General features: G+C 40.0%; 1 protein-coding gene across 4 annotated transcripts in view; it reads right to left on the reverse strand.

Moving 5' to 3' along the window:
- Positions 1–16,328, reverse strand: part of Eogt (EGF domain specific O-linked N-acetylglucosamine transferase) — a 39,650-nt gene that overhangs the window by 5,393 nt on the left and 17,929 nt on the right. For all 4 annotated transcript variants that reach the window (XM_023713322.1, XM_023713324.1, XM_004629486.2 and 1 more), the window contains exons 9-14: positions 13,085–13,191; positions 10,112–10,215; positions 4,665–4,757; positions 4,244–4,315; positions 4,059–4,145; positions 2,475–2,543 (exon numbers count right to left, since the gene is read on the reverse strand). In XM_023713322.1, coding sequence (XP_023569090.1) covers positions 2,475–2,543; positions 4,059–4,145; positions 4,244–4,315; positions 4,665–4,757; positions 10,112–10,215; positions 13,085–13,191 — 532 coding nt within the window. The remainder of the gene's footprint in view (positions 1–2,474; positions 2,544–4,058; positions 4,146–4,243; positions 4,316–4,664; positions 4,758–10,111; positions 10,216–13,084; positions 13,192–16,328) is intronic.

Below are 16,328 nucleotides of genomic sequence, written 5' to 3' on the forward strand. Positions count from 1 at the left end.
GGCAGAGGAATGGGAAAAAACAAGTTGCATCATGTACAGGTATAAATTCTCTATGATGAATGAGCCCATCATGTGTATCTAAAATATACCAATAAAATCTGATTGAAAGAAAAATATTTCCAATATTTCCACATAGAAAAGTGATTATTCTTCTAACAAACAGAAAGTAAACAAGCATGACTAATATATTATAAAAAACATAGTCCCTTGAAAGGTGCCCAGTGTAACCCAATTCTGTGGTTGGTCATTCATCAGATCTTGCACGGGTGTCAGGTGGCCTGTGGCATACACCAGGCTGCAACAGCAACATCACTGACCAGGCTGGGGTCACAGTTCAATGAGAAAGCACTTGTCTCCTGTGCCTAGGGCCCCGGCTCTCAGAAAGATAGTCACTACCTCATTTTGATTAGCCTATGAATATATTACCCATCAAAACCCACCCCATTTCCCTCTTACCAAATTTGTTCCACTTCAATTCTACTTAAGCACTCAAGCTAAAAGCTTAGGAACCACACTTGATTCTTGATTCCTTCCCCAACCCCACCTAACACACCCCAGCACAGCCCAAAAGTATCACAGGTCGCCTCCTTAAATTATCTCTTGAATCCATTCATCATCTCTGCTGTCATTACTTCATCCAAACTCTCCCCCCTAGCTGAGGTAACAGCTCCTAATCAATCCCCCTGGTTCTACTCTCACAGCAAGAGCAATTTAAAAGTGAATAATAAGTCAGTTCATGTCTCTCCCCATGTACCTATTTTCTATTTGCTTCTGTAACAAATTACTACAAACTCAGCAGCTTAAGCCAACATGACTTCTCCTGCTACAGTTGTGTCAGACTGAAGTCCACATGAGCCTCACTGGACTAACACAGGCTTTCGGCAGAAGTGCGTTCCTTGTAGCCTATGTCATCCCTAAGGGAGAATCTATTTCTTGCTTCTTCCAATGTCTACGAGCAGAGTACACACAAATGCTTGGGCCCCTCCCTCCACCTTTCAATGCAGCAGTGCTGCGCCTGCTCCTCTGCTCATGTCACCTTTCCTCCCTCTCTGACTTTTATTTTTTATACTTCATTTTCTGCTACCATGGATGGAAACCAGGGCATTTACACTGAGCTGTACCACCAGCCCTTTTCTCAATTTTTTTTATTTTGAGACAGGGTCTTGCTAAATTGCCTCGGTAGGATTAGAATCTATAACATCCTGAGATTACAGTGTTGAGATTACTGGCATGCATCACCATGCCCAGCTCCTTTCCTGCTTTGAAGGAAGTAATGAAAGGTGATCCGATCTGTAAGACGAAGCCACCACAGCAAAGAGCTTTCTGGGCTGAGGCAAAGATCCGCAGGTGGATTGTGACCAGTTTGTGGTTACACTGGGCCCACCTGGATAATTCAGAACTATTTACCTATTTCAGCCCAGCTGCTTAGCAACCTTAATTTCATCTACTACCATAATTTCCTATGACTGTATAATTCAACCTCTTCACAGGTTCCAGGGATTGAACCTGGGCATCTCTCAGAGGGCAGAGGGCACACTATTCTGTCCGTGCACACCCTGCTTAAACTTTCTGAGTAGCTTTTCCCTACACCGAGCTCAATTCTACCTCCTCCCTGCAGTCCACAGTGTTGACAGGATGTGGCTTTCCCACCAGACCTCACTTCTCTGAGCTCTTCTGATACCAATGACACCTCCTTCAGGGATGCTGCAGCATCTTGTGCTCCCTAGTCTCCCTGAGACTCATTCCTGCTACTATCCTAGCTGACAAGGTCACCCACCGGGCAGCACCTCTTGAGACATTGCCAGTCTGTCTCCCCCTCCTGCCTGTGTCTCCAATCTCTGTCACGTCACCCTAGTTGGCTCTCATCACGGTGCTTGTCACCACCTGGCGTCATCTGAGTGACTGACTCACTTACTCAAGTGTTCATGCCTGCTCCCTCCTCTGGTGTGAGCTTTATGAGGCAGGGAACTTCCCTGTCTCTCCTCTATGTCCAAAGCTGAGAATGTACCCTGGTTTCTGTCCAGTGCTCAGTGTACTTTCGGGGATGGTGCTGGAGATTGAACCTGACACCCCCCATTCTTACTGAATCCCTTCTCCTCAACACAGTCTGAGGTTAACAGAAAGTGGCCTCCGATCAGGCCTGCCTGGGGCAGTCCACCGCCAATGATGGGACTGTATTCCTCTTTTATAGCTGAATAATATTCCATTGTATGTATGTACCACATTTTCTTTTGTAGTAAACATATTTGTAATCTCATTTTCTTTTAAAGTAGATATAATTTGTTTAATGTGGGGAGAGGTCGCCCATGACTAGCACTGATCCAATCACTCAACTAGGCACTGGCCATCAAACTTTTCAAATAAGTAATAGTCTCAGAGCAAAGCTTTAAATATAATATGAAGCAATAAAGCATATTAGTCATGGAAGGTAAATCCATTACAATGATATCAAAAATGTATGTCAAAAAACTAACCTCATTTTGGTTTAGTATTTTCCGGTATTCTGTGCTCCGGGCAAGAATGGTGACTCGAATTTTTCCATCCTGTAATCAAAATGAAAAGCCAAAATAATGCTGAATATATCTGAACTAATAAATGAACATCTGAACTTCAAAAGTGATTTTCAGAAAGAGATGAAAGTCAGTAAGATTATACTTATAGAATGACTAATTTTTAGCTAACTCCCTCACCATTCCACCTTAAAAGATCACAGATTATATCCACTTTAAAAGCAAATGGAATATTACTCAGATATGAAAGAAAAATAAAACCCCATCATTTGTGGTAGATTGGCCAAGCCAGGCCTGGCCAAAAGGCCACATTCTGTTAACCTCATGAGCAGGCAGAAGTTAGATCAGTGTGGCAGAGGAAATCCATGAGCAAAATTTGTATTTTGTTGAGTGGAGTCATACAGAAGGAGCAACATCATCTGTTCTAACTTCTTTGCAGAAATCAAAACATTGATCTCACAGAAGTAAATACTAACAGATGACAGTGGTTACCAGAGGGAAGGGAGACAGGGAGAAAAGAAGGCAGAAAAGGGTTACTAGGTTCAAGAATACAAATGCAGTTACAATAGAAGAATAAGTGCCTAGTGTCCTGTGGAACAGCAGGGAGTCATGGCTTGTGTCTAGATGTCCCTCCAAAGCTTCATGCAGACATAGGTGGGGCTTTTTCAGAGTGTGTGCTAGGATTAAGGATGTGTGATTACTAAAATAGTCCACCAGTTGATTAGGCACACATCCTAAGCCAGATAACCTAAATAGAATATAAGAAGTGCAGAAAGAAACTGCTCTTGTCACCACTGTTGCTTGCTTGCTTGCTCTGTGCTCCACCTGCCGTGAGCTGTCTCTCCTCTGTCAAATTCTCTGCCATTGTACCTTGCCTTGGAGCTAGCCAAGCAGGCACTGAAACCTCTTCAAACTATGAGCTAAATAAACGTTTCCTCCTTTAACTTTGAGTACTGGATATTTTGTCTCAGCAATGAGAACAGTAACTAAGAGAGTAGGGTGAGTATATTTAGCAATAATTTGTTGAATATTTGAAAACAGCTAGAAGAGAGGATTTTGAATGCTCCCAACAAACAGACATGATAAATGTCTAAGATGGTGGATGGGCTAAATACCTTGCTTTAATCATTACACATGATATCATGTGTCAACATATTAGATTCTAGAGCTTAAATAATTATTATGTATTGATTAAAAATAAAAATCAAGGTATTTACTTTAGCCATGAAAGACAAAGCCTATTCATTATGCTGCTACGTGGCTGTTGGGTGGTAGAGTAGACTTTTGGGCAGGGATTTTGTGGGTCGATGGGGATTTGGGAGAAGCAGAGAGACAAAGGCCAAAGAAATGAAAAAAGGAAAGAAGGAGTACAGACCACATTCTTATGATAGTTTCAGAAGTTGCTGATGCCTGAATTTAGGCAACTCCAGGTCAGAAAACACTGTATCCTGATTATTTCTTCTTCTGCCAGCATAGAATTAATTTTGATTAGGGATTAAAAAAAAAAACAACTCAAGCCCATCTTGGAACCCACAACGCATCCATTACCTTGGGTCCTGCCTGTGCGATGTTTAGTCTGTGCAGTATGTGCTGGGAGAAGGCCCTGAACAGCCCAGTATTTTGACAGCCAGATATCTAAAATGAAAATACCAGTTCATGTTACAAGGAAGCCTCCTGCCTTGCCATGTCAGACGCTCTCAAACTACATACAAAAGTCATCAGAAAGGGCTTACCAGAGGAGTATTATAGAATAGCCCATACCTCATGCGAGGCAGTAAGGAAAAGATCGCGTCTTTAAAACATACCTAAAAATGAAAATATTTTAAAAGACCAAAGAATATCATTTATGGCCTTCCCACCAAAAAAGCACTTATAATTTTGGAAAAGAAATTCTAATTAATCTCCATTTCTCATTAAAATAGTTTGACTAGCAAAGGACTTCAACAATAAAATCTATAGTTTTTGAAGAGTTGCAGAAAAATGTTTTCGAAAGCTGAATGGGCCAAAACAATGGGGATTGCAGTTATAACAAAAGAAACCATGAAGTCAGATGTCCATGGTAATAACTAATAGAAACTCAAATTGAACATTTGTTCTACGAATAATTCATCTGTATATGAGTTATTTACAACATTTCAGAAAAGCTTCTAGTACCCTCTTGGAGTCGTAAGTTTTCAAGTGTATAACCTCATAGTCAGTAAATGCTTTCCAAGTGTCGGAGAACAGGTCGCCATATCCGTAAGAGCTCTGCAGGTGGAAATAAGACGAGTTAGCACGAAAGGATAAACAAAAATCACTAAATTTGCCTGCTAGTGTTAAATTACATTATGAACCTAACTACAGTCAAAAAAACCTTATAGCCCAAATTGGTTTTCCTCTGTGTCCTGAACAAATGCCTAATTTGATTATTTATATCCAGAAATAATCACCACAATCATCTTCTTAATGTATTAGTACAGTTTCATTTTTCTACCCTAACCCATTCCATTCCAGGTCTTTGAAATTGCAGTTAAGGGGTTCTGTCATGAACTCTCACTCCACAGCACAGACACACACCGCACGCACTCACGCTGTCTTCTAGGCACACTCTGAAATGCTCGGGGAGCGAAACCATCAAGACAAACGGATTATCTTTGGAAAGGAATTTCAAAGCAAGAAAACAGTTTAAAAGGGTTAACATTAAAAATATAATGCATGCAACTATGAAATGTTCTTCCCAGTGGCCACTGAATCACATTTGACAAGTCCACCTTAGCATTAATGTTAATGGCATTATTATTTTTTTATGAGTAGAATATATTTACTGGGGGAAAGGAAGCTCCTGTCTGAGAGAGGGACAGGAGGGGGGCCCAAGTGGGTGGCCCCCCGTGAGCAGCATTATTATTATTTTTTTTTTTTTTGGAACCGGGGATTGAACTCAGGTCCTTGCACTTGCCAGGCAAGCGCTTATTCTACTGAGCCATCTCCCCAGCCTAGCAGCATTATTATAACAATAATATTACATAACAATAATAGCAGCACCTTGCACACTTTCTATGTCCCAGGCATCAAGCTAAGCACTTCATGCCATTAACTCATTAAGCCAACCCACAAAGCTAGGTAGGTAAGACGGTTGTCCTTATTTTATAGAACAAGAAACCGGGACACAAATTTAAGTAATATGACTAAATTGTAGGGCTGTGAATTACAGAACTAGATCAATCTGTGATTTCAGACTTCATTCTCACAAACTCCACATGAGAGTTGCCTGTATTTACCAAGTTCATTTTCCTTTTTTGAAAAGCAGGAGTTAATTATAAAGTTCCATCAGCTAAAGACAGATCAATTAATTTTCAAAAGGTATAACAGATTAAAATATTCACCCATGAAATATGCATTTCAGGGTTATATTCATAGTCTATAGTTGGTTATATTTATGTTTATTATGTTCAACTCTTTTTACCTTCATAGCCTTTTTTCATATTTTAAACATTTTCTGTTGCACACATTATAGTTCTTTCAAAGTTGGTGAGAATTATTAGATGCAGTGTTTTAAAAAAATTCCTCCTTTAGCACTTCTCCAATGCTATTCTAATAAAGGCATTTCTCAACACCATCTAACACGAAATGTCAGCGCTCAGGCTCAATAATAAATAAAGGGCAATTAAAAGTAGTTCTAGACAGTTTCTTAAGATAAAATACTTCAGATAAAATATGATCCCTTTGAAAGGAAATTTTAATAATAAAATAATCTGACTGATTCTTTTTGAGGGAAACCATGAACTATTCAGTAATAAGAACCTCTACAAACCTTATATTCCCCAATTCCAAGTATCTCCCAGAGGGGAAAAAGGAACTTTCTCCTACTCTCAAACTGAAGAATATCTGGCTATCCTAAAGATGACAGAAGGTTTCTTTCTCTGTAGGTCTCTAGTTTGAACATACATAGTACCTACAATTTAGAAACCCCGCTTACAGGAATCTGCCTGACAGAAATGCTTCAGTGAGAAGCATTTGAAGAAGGAACACGTGAAGATATGAACACGTTGGCTGTATCCATGTCCATACACAGCTGGTGTCTGTAGGTTCAACTACTATGAATTGAAAATATTCAGAAAGCATACTGGGTCTACACAAAGCATGTGGACACTTTTTTCTCATTATTATCCCTGAAAGAGCACAGTATAACAACTATTTGCACAGAATTTACATTGCACTGGGTGTCCAGCAAATATCTAGAGATGATTTAAAGTAAGTAGTAGAATTGCACAGGTTATAGGTAAATGCTATATATTTCATAGAAGGAACCTGAGTGTTTTGAATATTTTTGTATCCACAGGGAACTCCTCACAGATACTGAGGGATGACTATACATTTGCCAACTTTCAACAAACAGCACAGAATTAGAAATGAATGAAATAAGACTGAGATGGAAAAAGCATACACACGAAATCATGTGTGCCTCAGATTTCTGAAATAGCCATTATATGGAATACCATGTAACTGCTCATAAAAGGATAACCCTAAAGGAAGGTAGAACTCTTTTTAAAAAAGTGTTAAAGAGAATAGAAAACAGTAATAAAAAGAATTAGAAATGATACAGAATTTCACTAAACAAAATAAAATGAATTCAACAGCATTATTGTATTCTATAGGGATAACAGCATAATCAGTTGGAGATCTTTCCATGATATAATATTAAAAGAACAATATGAGAATATATTTTCTATAGAGATATAAATGTATCCTTACACAAATTTTATATCTATATACACAGGTCCTCATATAAATCTTCATATACATTTGAATAGATGTATTTATATTTTCTTGTATTTTCTTTTTGTGAGAGAAGGTCTCACTATGCGGTTCAGGCAGGCCTTGAGCTCACTTTTTAGCCCAGGCTGGTCTCGAACACATAATGATCCTCCTGCCTCAGCCTCCCCAGTGCTGGCATTGTAGGTGTTCCCTGCCATGCCCAGCTTTTTACATTTATTTATTATTATGAAAAGAATCTTGTCAAGAATCCACAGACATGCTAATTGCAGTTACTTCTAGAGGACAGTAGAATTGGAGAAGACTTTTTTTAAATAACATCTGTGTTATCTGAACTCATTACAAGCAGAAGTCACTTTCAGACTAAACAAAAACAAAACAAAAAATGAAACACCATAGTTACACTAGATAGGAAACTGAAGAAAGTTTGCAGGAATTGCCCCTTTATCCATTGCATTTACTAAGAGCCACCCTCTGTGCCCAGAAAGGCAAAGAAATGCCCTCTCTGCATTTCAGGAGGCTGGTGGCTTTGCCAGTGCTCAGCTGCTGTCTGTGTGCCTGAAAAGTGACCAAACCACTCAAGTTTGTGACAAGAGGAAAGACTCCAAAGGCTTCCAGGTGGGGACAGTCGGTGAACCCTACCCTTGGCCAAAATGCTCCCTCAAGCCTTCAAGGCTGACTGTGGGCCCACGCCATCAGCTGTGGGGCTGCACGTCACAGTATGCAGGTCACAGTGTTGCTTACCTTAGGACCTTGCAACAGAAGAGAAATGGTCAAAGCCTGGCATGACAGTCTATGCCTGTAATCCCAGCACTCTTGGCTGAGGCAGAAGAATCACAAGCTTGAGGCCAGCCTAGGAACTTAGCTCCATGCCCTCTCCAAATGTTGAAAAGGGTGGGGGGAGCTCAGTGTGAATGCCCTGGGTTCCACAGCCAGTGCTGAAGACAGGCAGGGAGAGAAACAATACTCCACTGCTCTACCCCAATAGGTACATCAAAGGGCAGGGTGTAGATGCTAGCTCAGTTTGCCTTAGTCCACTTGGGGAAGGTGCAGAAAAGTATACCACAAGGTACAAGAAAGTCTCTGGAAACCGTCTGTGAAAGATTTCTCGCCCTCATGGTTCTGTGGAGGGCTATATAGAAAGGTGGCAAAGCATTGCAGTTTCCCAGCCCAGAGCAGCAGCCCATGGCTCCATCCCTTGCACAGAGCATGATCTCAGAATGCTCACCAGTGGCTCAGGCCTCGGGCTCCAGTCTACAGAGCAAGTCAATAGAAAACCAAACAAATAAACCAAATCCTAGTCCAAAAACAGCCAACATAATCCCTAGTCCAGTGAGGCAGATGAGTATTACATTAAATAACATAGGGTATAATTTTGTAAGGGGCTTCTGAGAGCTGTTTAGATTGTGGCCTAGAAGCACATAAACAAAAAGAAAAAATAAGACTGTTTCCTTTGCTCACACATTTTTCAAACTATAGTATTAGCAAAACTGGAACTCAAGCCAGAAGTAGAAACAGATCTGAAGAAGGACACAGACGAAAGCACCAGCACTGCAAGAACTGCAGAAGCAACTGTCAGCAGAGCCTGCAGCACAGAAGGAGGGAGCTGAGGACACGACCTTCTGCACAGCTCTCCCAGCTCTCCCAGGAGACTGGTCATGGAGAAGGGGCCAGCAAGACTCCTTCCCCTCTCTGAGGAGGCCAGAGTCACTCATCCTCAGGAACATCATCCTGAACTGACTCTCACTGAGAGGAGGCACCCTGAATCAGAATGCACACTCTGTGGCTCTTCCTCAAGTTGACACTGAGGTGCGGCTCTGTTCTATTTATAGTCATCGAGGACACCAGGCCCCACCTGGGATTACCTTGCACAACTGGGAGGGCCAGGTGTAAAAGACAAGGGAAAAGCAGGTAAGAAAGAGAAGTGAGGGCCAGCCAAACAGCTCAGCAGATTAAAGTGCCTACAAGCAGGCACAGGGGCCAGGGATTTGATCCCCAGGCCTGCCGCGATGGCCCCACCCCCAGGGCACACTGAGACATGGATTGAGACTGGCATGGTAGTGCACGTCTATAATCCCAGCACTTGGGAGGCTGTAAACAGGAGGATCACTGAGTCCAATCTAATAGTGAGACCCTGTATATCTTGTAGACACTTCCCTAAAAAAATAAAATTTAAAAAAAGAGAGAGAAGTGAAAGAGTGCTAAAACAAATAAATGATAGGCATAATCTAACAAATGCACTTCTGTGTGTATCTAAGACTCACCTTAGTGGCCTGAAAGAGGCCTAAAACAAATGGTGATGAGAAAGCTACTATTACACATAGCAGGGGCCATGGAGCTCAGGGGCAGGGTTCCCACTGAGCAGGGATAGGCTTGCATTCCATCCCAAGTATGAGAGAGAGACAGCCAGGCAGGCAGGCAGGCAGGCAGGCAGGCAGATAGACAGATAGACACAGTACAGTGAGTTCAGGAGGTCCAAATAAACAGAAGATCTTCCAGTATTAGAGGTGAGTTGAGTAACAGGATCCTGTATCCAACCACAGAGGACCACTGAGATAAACAGTGCAGCTCTTGGGAACTCCATCTAACCAAAAGGGAAAGAAATCTTCCACTGCTTCATTCCAAAGTTCAAAATACCAGGGCGGACACATACACATGGGTATGCATCTGCCTCGGTGTCCATCTATCAGTGCATATGCAGACACATTCATGCCCACGTGCAGGTCTTGGGTGCATGTGTGTGCGTGGCCTGGTTAAATGTGTGTCTTGACAGTCATGTTACTCCATCACAGTCACACAAGGGCAGAGCAAGGTCAAGGCAGGCTGGGCAGAAGCTCACTCTTACTTACAGTGTCCCACATCACGATGTGCACATCCGTACTGAATGAGTTATTAACATGCTGCGCAATATAAAGGTTGATAAAATCACAGAAGTGGTGATACATGTTAACACCTAGGGTTGGGAAAAGAAATCTATGTTAATTAATCCCAAAGAACAAGTGATTAAGCAATTTTTCTTCCATCCCATCTATTTACAGTTCAGAGCTGTAAAAGACTCAAGTCAACAACTTCTGACATTGCCAGTCATGCAGATAACCCACTACTCTTATGGACTACTGGACTATATTGAATTACTTTGCCAAATTCATGTACCTACAATATATGAATGGCAATGGAATACCCTTCTCTGACAAAAGTAAACAAAAAAGGGGGATAAAAATGAAGGACCATTTTGTAGTGAAAAAGAAAAAAAATATATATATATATATAATAGTTGGCATAGACATACAGCTACTTTCTCTTAGTTCAATGAGAAGAAAGATTTGTACTAATAGCGTTTAGGCAAGATACCATGTCTGCATCTCGTACTATGAATAACTACTATGAAGACAACACTACGCAATGTATTAATTATTGTAACTCTCCTACTAACCTGTTTTGAAACTGTCTCATTGCTATTTTTTCTCAATAAAATTAATATAAAAAATATTTAACATTCAATGGACTTTCAGTTGAAGTAAATGAGAGAAAATAGTAATTTTTTCCTGAACATAATCTACATAGAGGTATAAACCATTTACAAATGGATTGGATTTAAAACTTTACTTTTTAAACTGATTATTTAGAAATCAGGAATGTATTTTCCCACATATACCAAATAACAAATTAAGTTACCAGGAAAAGCCACCTAGGTCTACATAACTCAAAATGGGGTAAAATGATAGATTCATGAAATTATTTACTACTTTTGATCACTTTTTAAAAATTCTATTAAGAAACACCATTCCCAGAAGTATTGTTGAGGTAAGCATGATGGCAACTCCAACATTCTGGTGGTTTTCATCCTTGTCTCTTTTGGCTCCATTTAATCATTGCCTGTAGTACTCTTCTTGGGAAAATTCTAACCAACTATCACTTAAAAGAGATGAATGTCTCACACTCAAATTGAGAAAGAATAAACGCAGTCAGAACTGTTTGGGATTCTGCCTCAGTCGTCCATGAACAGCTCTCCTAGACAAATTCATAAAGTCTCTAAGCACTGGGTTCCCTAGTGGAAATGGCGAACTGTCAGACCTGAGTGCCAGCTTTGTTGCAAAAAAAACCCCACAAGGATGCATCCTCAAGGGCTACCCAAAGTCTGGCACATGGGAGAAGGGCAGACAGAGTGGGCAGTGCTGAGGCTGCCTCCACTTGTAAATTCTAAGGCCAGTCATTAAAAAAACAACAACAACAAAAACAAAAACAAAAAAAACAGAAGTGACTCTTTGAAATAAATGTGCATTTTTAAGGAAGGAAAATGTTGAGTAGAAGAAAAACAGTGACTCCCAAAAGTGGAAACCATGAAACAGCCTGACTTGCTTCTCATAGTGAATGGTAATACTGTGTTCCAGAAAGAAAGGGTAAAAAACACTCAATTCTTTTCACCCTAGTTATCTTAGATGAATGTTTGGGAACCTAATTTTTTTCAGCCAGAAAAATCCTGGCAAAAAGCATATTGTCTGCTGAAGGAAAATCAAGTTCTATGAGAACGCATCCCCTTTCCCCCAGGTGAGCGAGAGAACATTAGCTCGCAGATAAAGTTTAGTGAGCTCCTAACATTTATTGGAGAATTCAGCAGGTACAAAAGAGTGTCTGATGCTCCGAGGACTTATAAAGGAAGGAGCAAACATAGGTTTCACCATGGAGAAACGTGCCCCTGGCAAGCTTTGTTCTGTAGAAATGCTCACCCTCCCAAGGTAACAGTTAATAAGAAAAGAAAAATTGGATGACAGCCTAAGTTAGAAGCAAAAAGCAGAGCTATGAATAAAGGAAAGAAAAGGCATACATCAACCTTCATCTATTATTCTCCTTCTACCTACTTTATTGCATCAGATCTGTATAAATTTAACAGCTCGCACATATTCACCTCTTTCATAGGCAGATCACTGTTTTCTTTGCCTCTTTAATTTGCATATTTTTAAGAAATGAGTCAGAACCTCGAACATAGCATTTTTATTTGCTCTATTTCAAAATTCTAAACTTGTCTGATTTCTGAATCCAATACTTTGCGATATAAGAATTATGACTACAAAAGGGAGAGCACATTAAAACTATGATCAGTAAATTATGGTACTTCACAAATATTCATGACAGAGGGCTCTCTATATTTCACTGTGGGCCCAGCTACTCATGAATTTTGATATGATGTAGCATGGCAATCTCTGCCTCTCCTAATGAGAGAGATAATATAGAATGATGTGCTTCTCCTCTCTAGGGCAACCAGTTCACAAAGTTTTTGAAAGTTACGCCGGCAAGCTGAGACGTGGCACCTGTAGGCATACATGGAAAATAATTCTAATTTGTTTCCGAAGACTGTACCACAGTGAAAATTCCTAAAGCATTTTACGTTCACTTTAGTCATGAAAATAATATTAAAAAGTCTGCTTGGAGAGGTTATAGACATTTCTTTCCCTCTCTACTATTTAAAAATAATTATACTGAAACAATTTAAATCAAATGACTAGAGAAACCAGAGGAGATAAATTTAGTGTAAAGATGGACGTTTTTTTTCTCATCTTCAGATTTTGATTCAATCATTTGATGTACATGAGATGGTTTCCTCTAGAATATCCAAAGTACGAAATAAAAGGAAATTCAAGTTAGCTCATCTACTTCCGAGAAGAACACAAGAAGTAAATCCACTGTGTCCCAGAACTTTTTTAAAATCCAGAGAAAATGTATGTATGTATATATTTATATACATATATAGTGTATAATATACATATAAAATTATATATATGCTCCTTATTAACAACTTATAGATAACAGAAAAATTAACTTACCTGCATCTAATTTCATGAAGTATGTTGGTTTTTCAATAACAATGTCACATTTAGCATCTTCTATTGGTCTGAAGTTGAGCTGAGTATAGCTCTGTAGCTCAGCAAACCTGGAATGATAAATTGGAACATAATTTCAAAATGAGTACTCTAACTTAGAATCTGTTCATTAGGTAAACTTTAATTCCACTATGTAAAAGCACTCCTACAGAGACACGTAGCCTCTCAAAATTACTGTCATTTATATAATTTCATATCACTTTAATATTAAGTTAAAGAAATTTTAAAAATCATCTCGTGCAAGGCAATTAAACTAGGAACCTACCACACAAAGAGGAAACTTATACTGGAGGTGGCTAAAAGATCTATCAGTGAAGTGGGAAGCTTTGGCAAGGTTTTCTGTAGCCTAATGAGGCACAAAGTGAACAATGTGCAGAGGAACTCTTGCTGCAGCCTCTCTGGAGTCTGGAAAGACGGCATTCCAAGTTACCTGGTACTCAAAAAGGCAGCAGACAATTAAGCATCTCTGAGGAGTGAAAAGTCTTTTCTTAAAAAATGTCCTCAGAAGTGACATGGTAGGGCTGGCCAGATAGCTCAGCGGACTTAAGCACCTGCTTAGGCAGGGCATAGGAGCCAGGGCTTGATCCCTGGCACCACAAGGCATGCTGGCCCCACCACCGGGGCACACTGAGATGGCAACTGAGACTGGGTGTGGTGGCACGCGCCTGTAATCGCAGTGTTTCAGAGGCTGAAAACAGGAGGATCACTAAGTCTGATCTACATAGTGCGACCCTGTAAACTCTGTACTAAATACATGGGAAAAAAAAAGTGACATGGTGCAGTTTTCTTCCAAACTGAAGACCCTCACAAGCATGTGACAAAAGAAATGTGGAGCTAATATAAAGATCATCTGAAACTCTTTATCTTTGAGATCACACTTTATATAAAATAAATACAAAAAAAAAAAGATCCTTTTAAAAACACATTGACAAAAGAACACAGTAGTTTCAAAAATTTCTCTGCAAATTCTCCCTGCAAGAAGTGGAGGTGGATTTCCTTTCCTAAGGTAGGGGCATAATCTAGAGGCTCCCCTCTCACCAGAAGAACACACCAAAAGAGCGAAAGTGATGGGACATCACTTCCAAGATAATAAAAGCACTACGGTGCTGACCTCAGAGGAAGCAGGAGTCATGCCACAAGGGGCACCAGGGTGAGGCCATACTGTGAAAACTTAATCCTCCGCCAATGGGCAGAGAACTGAGGCTACAACAACCACTGTAAGTTTAGAAATGGATTTTCCAGTCCAGCTGAGCATAGAGAAGGCAACTGCCCTGGCCACATTCGACAGCAACCTCAGAGAGACCCAGCTATGCTCTTTGCAAATTGTGACCATTCGAATCGGTGTGAGATACTAAATGTTTGTCTTGTTAAGCTTTTACATTTCAGAATAATTTATTACACAGCAATAGATAACAAATACAAATATGCGCTGGAGGTATATTTTGTAATGACATGTTACATAACAATAAATATCTAGTACAACCACACCTGAGGAAAAATCTGGTATTAAGACATAGTAGGCAAGAAAAAATGTCCTGCACAGTACAGGAACTACCTACTGTCAAAGTCTGTTCATTCATATGAGAAACTTTAGTGTAGACTGAAAAACACAGTACTGATGAAACATAGGTTATTCTTCTACAATATTTATTTATTTGATATAGGTTCTCACCACACACCTCAGACTCACAATGATCTCTTGCCTCAGCCTCCCCAGAGCTGGGATTATAGGCTTGCACCACCACATCTGGTTTTGGGCTGGCATGGCATGCAGTATGGAGGATCAAACCAAAGCCCTTGTGCTTGCCAGGCAGGCGCTTAGACCGCTAAGCAATCTCCCCAGCTCTAGGTTATTATTCTGAACACTCTAAAACTAATGCTAAGTAAGAGTAGCCTATGTGACAAGGATAGGAGGCACATGCCTGTTCTTGGGTGATGGCATAATTCCTCATCCTGATTGAGTTGGTAGCTACGTGGACCTAGACGTGTGCTGTAAATTTTATACACTAGACATTTAAAACAATGACTACCCCTAAACATGGTGACACACCCTTATGTTTAGTTAGTAATATTGTGCCAATGACAATTTCCTGGCTTTGGTCATTGTGCTAGGGTTATAGGAGATATTTTTATCTCTGGAAGCTAGGGATATGGTACAATGGGAACTTCCTGTACTATATTTAAGTTTGCATGAGTCTAAAAGTTCAGAAATACAAACAATTGTAATAAAAATCTGGGAGTAGGGCTGGAAAAGGAGACTAGGTGCTGGTAATGCTCTGTGTTTTGATCTGGATAAGAGTTACATTGGTGGGTTCACTTCTTTATAATACAAACTGCACATTCTTTTGTATGTTGTATGACACCTTGGTTATCATAACTCAATTCATTCCAAATTTGTGCTCAAACACTGAAAAGTTTGAGAACTGGACATATTTTTCTCATAAGAAATAATGGACCAGAAGAACTTTGGCAGACTCAGAGAAGCCTGCAGGACTCAGTAAGCTCTGATCTTCCTTAGCCCCCAGCACACAGGCATGAGGCTTCTGCTGGTACTGGTCTAAACTTTTAAGAAATCAGAAGGACTCTGAGTGGCCTGCAGGATGCAGGGGAGCTGCAATCTTTGAACCCAGTGTGCACAGGCACAGAGATTTCCTGGAACCATTTAAAAACTTTGGCAGACTCTGGATTGCCTGCAGGAATCTGTTTAGCTGATTATTGGGAGCTTCAAAAACGCCAAATGCAGGAGCAAAAGGCAATCTCAATCCTCTAGCCCACCCAGAACAAAGCCAGGAGACAAAGCCATATAAGAATTTGGAAATCACACACCTGAAATCTCTGAAATGAAGCAACTGAAGTAAAGAAACAAGTCCATCAGGCTATAGAAGAAATAAGATTAGAAATAATCTCTAATGTCCAAACAAGAAATGACAACAATCATGAAAGAACTGCTCAGCACAACTAAAGAAGACATAAAAAAAAAAAAAATAGAGGATAGAAAAATGGTGGAAACACTGAATTAACAGTACAGGAAAGAACTAGAATGCATGAAACAGATTTAAACAGATATCAAAAAATTAAGAACTCCATGGAAAGCTGGCAAAACTGCATGAATGAAATTGAAGAGAGACTTTCAGACCTTGAAGACAGTGTTGCAGTTAATGAACATGAAATAAAAGATCTCTTAGAA

Source organism: Octodon degus, unplaced genomic scaffold, assembly GCF_000260255.1.
Source record: "Octodon degus isolate 3935 unplaced genomic scaffold, OctDeg1.0 scaffold00030, whole genome shotgun sequence".
NCBI lineage: Eukaryota > Metazoa > Chordata > Mammalia > Rodentia > Octodontidae > Octodon > Octodon degus.